Below are 1,865 nucleotides of genomic sequence, written 5' to 3'. Positions count from 1 at the left end.
AAATGACGGCGTCGTCAGAAAGATGCATGTCACCTCCTCACTTTGCTCGCCTCAGTCTTCCTGGACTGTGCCTGTCTGCGTGGTGTTCCAAGCCTCGTTCTGAAGATCCTGATCCCTGGTTGCGGGTGAACCTGGGTACTCCGCAGTACATTTTGTTTGTTGCCACACAAGGCGCTGAGAACAATCAAAACAAGTTTTTTGTTTTGTCGTATTATCTTAGTTTTGTTGATGTTGACGATGGAGAATGGAAGAGGTACACGGAGAATGGAAAGTTGAAGGTAGATAATTTTGTGATCCAAACATATTAAAGTTTAGAAGTAGCTTAATATTTTAAATTGAACTATAAATAAAACTAGTTTTTTAAAAGTATTTCGAGTTCTTTAACGCCCCGTCCACGCTACGCTGAAGGAATTTAAAAACGTAACAATTACCCGGCAGTTTTGACTTGTGCTTGAGAAAAACTCGATCAGCGAAATGCCATGATTATCGTGACGCCAACTGTTTCCGCAAGCTCCGTTTTCAGAATGTTTTCGTAAAGCTCTGTTTTCGTGACGGATTAGTGTGGATGGTAGGGTTGACCGCAGAAATAAAGCAGCGTTTTCAATTTTCTCCGGCATGGTGTGGGCGGGGCCTTATTATGTCTATAAAGCACTCCATTACTTCGAGCAAGTGATTTTTTATATGCTTACGTTACGAGTTCAAGAGAACAATTTTATGAAGATTTTGTAAAGGAAATAGTTAATTTAGTTCTCTTGCATTTGTCAGTTACGTGAGCACTCACTTGGATCTTAAAGTACCGCACAAGATGCGTGTGAGCGCTAACGATTCTTTTATTGAATGCAATCAACAACTTGTTACGAAATACTTTTAAGCAATGAAAATCTAAGCAAAAATGTGTTCATAAGCCAAACAAAGGGTTTTTTTTTCTAATTTCCAGATTTTTGAAGGAAACTGGGACGCATCAACTGTAGTAAAGAACGCTATCTTGCGTCCATTCAAGACTCAGACACTGAGGTTTCATATCGATCGCTGCAAGTCAGAACAATGCTGCTTGCGGGTGGAAATTTACGGGCCTGGTAAGTGATAATCCTGGCCATATCTCTTTCTTAGCTTGCATTAACACTATGATGCTAAGCCAGGTTTTCAGCAAAAAAAAAAAAACGACAACAACAACAACAACTAACATTTAAGTAATCTGTAAAGACTTTTGGACCATGGAAACTAGAGGAATCGTTTTCAAGAAAAGAGATATTATTGCCATCAGTTTCAGAGGGATAACTTAATGCTCCATTCTCACTTTGACGTAAAAAAAATATAAACCAAGTGGTTTAGGGCCCTGGTGTTGTAATCCGGAGGTCCCGGGTTCAAGGCCTCCACCCTGCAACTAGCGGGATTTGTTTCTCGGTAGTTCCGAGTTCAAAACCCCGGTCACGCTGTGTGAATAGCCAACTGGTCTACCTTCTGTCAGAGGGGATTTTTAACTATGTTACGTTTATTTGCAATATTTGTTTCCTTTGTTTCAGTGGCATGCTTGTAAACTAGCTGAGCTTAGTGCTTGTATAGCTTAGTGCATGACCACTATAAATAAGATTTACATTTTGTTTTACAAGTACGTCGACAACACATGTACAACGTTTTCACTAACATGCCCTGCAGCTGGAACAAAAGAAAGTGTTTAAATATTAAAAGAATTCAACTCCCGCAGGATGGGTTTAAGAGGTCGTCATGGCCGCCATTTCATTGTGTTGAGACACCAATATGTCGTGACGTCATGTAAAAACACTCTATTGATTTTGCGCGCTTTACATTTCCCGCCATTTTGTTTGCGAAACGCGAGTTCTATCCGCGCGAAAATCCATGTCTTT

The 1,865-nt window shown here is 40.2% G+C and overlaps 1 protein-coding gene across 1 annotated transcript; it reads left to right on the top strand.

The window, feature by feature from the left end:
* Positions 1-2: 2 nt before the first annotated feature.
* On the top strand, positions 3-1,537 carry LOC110054662 (lactadherin-like). Its single transcript, XM_089297142.1, has 3 exons — positions 3-278; positions 938-1,076; positions 1,524-1,537. The coding sequence occupies exons 1-3, from the start codon at positions 3-5 to the stop codon at positions 1,535-1,537; spliced, it is 429 nt and encodes a 142-aa protein (XP_089153268.1).
* Positions 1,538-1,865: the final 328 nt, after the last annotated feature.

Source organism: Orbicella faveolata, unplaced genomic scaffold, assembly GCF_042242905.1.
Source record: "Orbicella faveolata isolate gen_17 unplaced genomic scaffold, um_ofav_v1 contig_27, whole genome shotgun sequence".
Classification (NCBI taxonomy): domain Eukaryota; kingdom Metazoa; phylum Cnidaria; class Anthozoa; order Scleractinia; family Merulinidae; genus Orbicella; species Orbicella faveolata.
The sequence above is the reverse complement of the archived record's forward strand: the minus strand, read 5'-3'. Positions and strand labels throughout refer to the sequence as shown.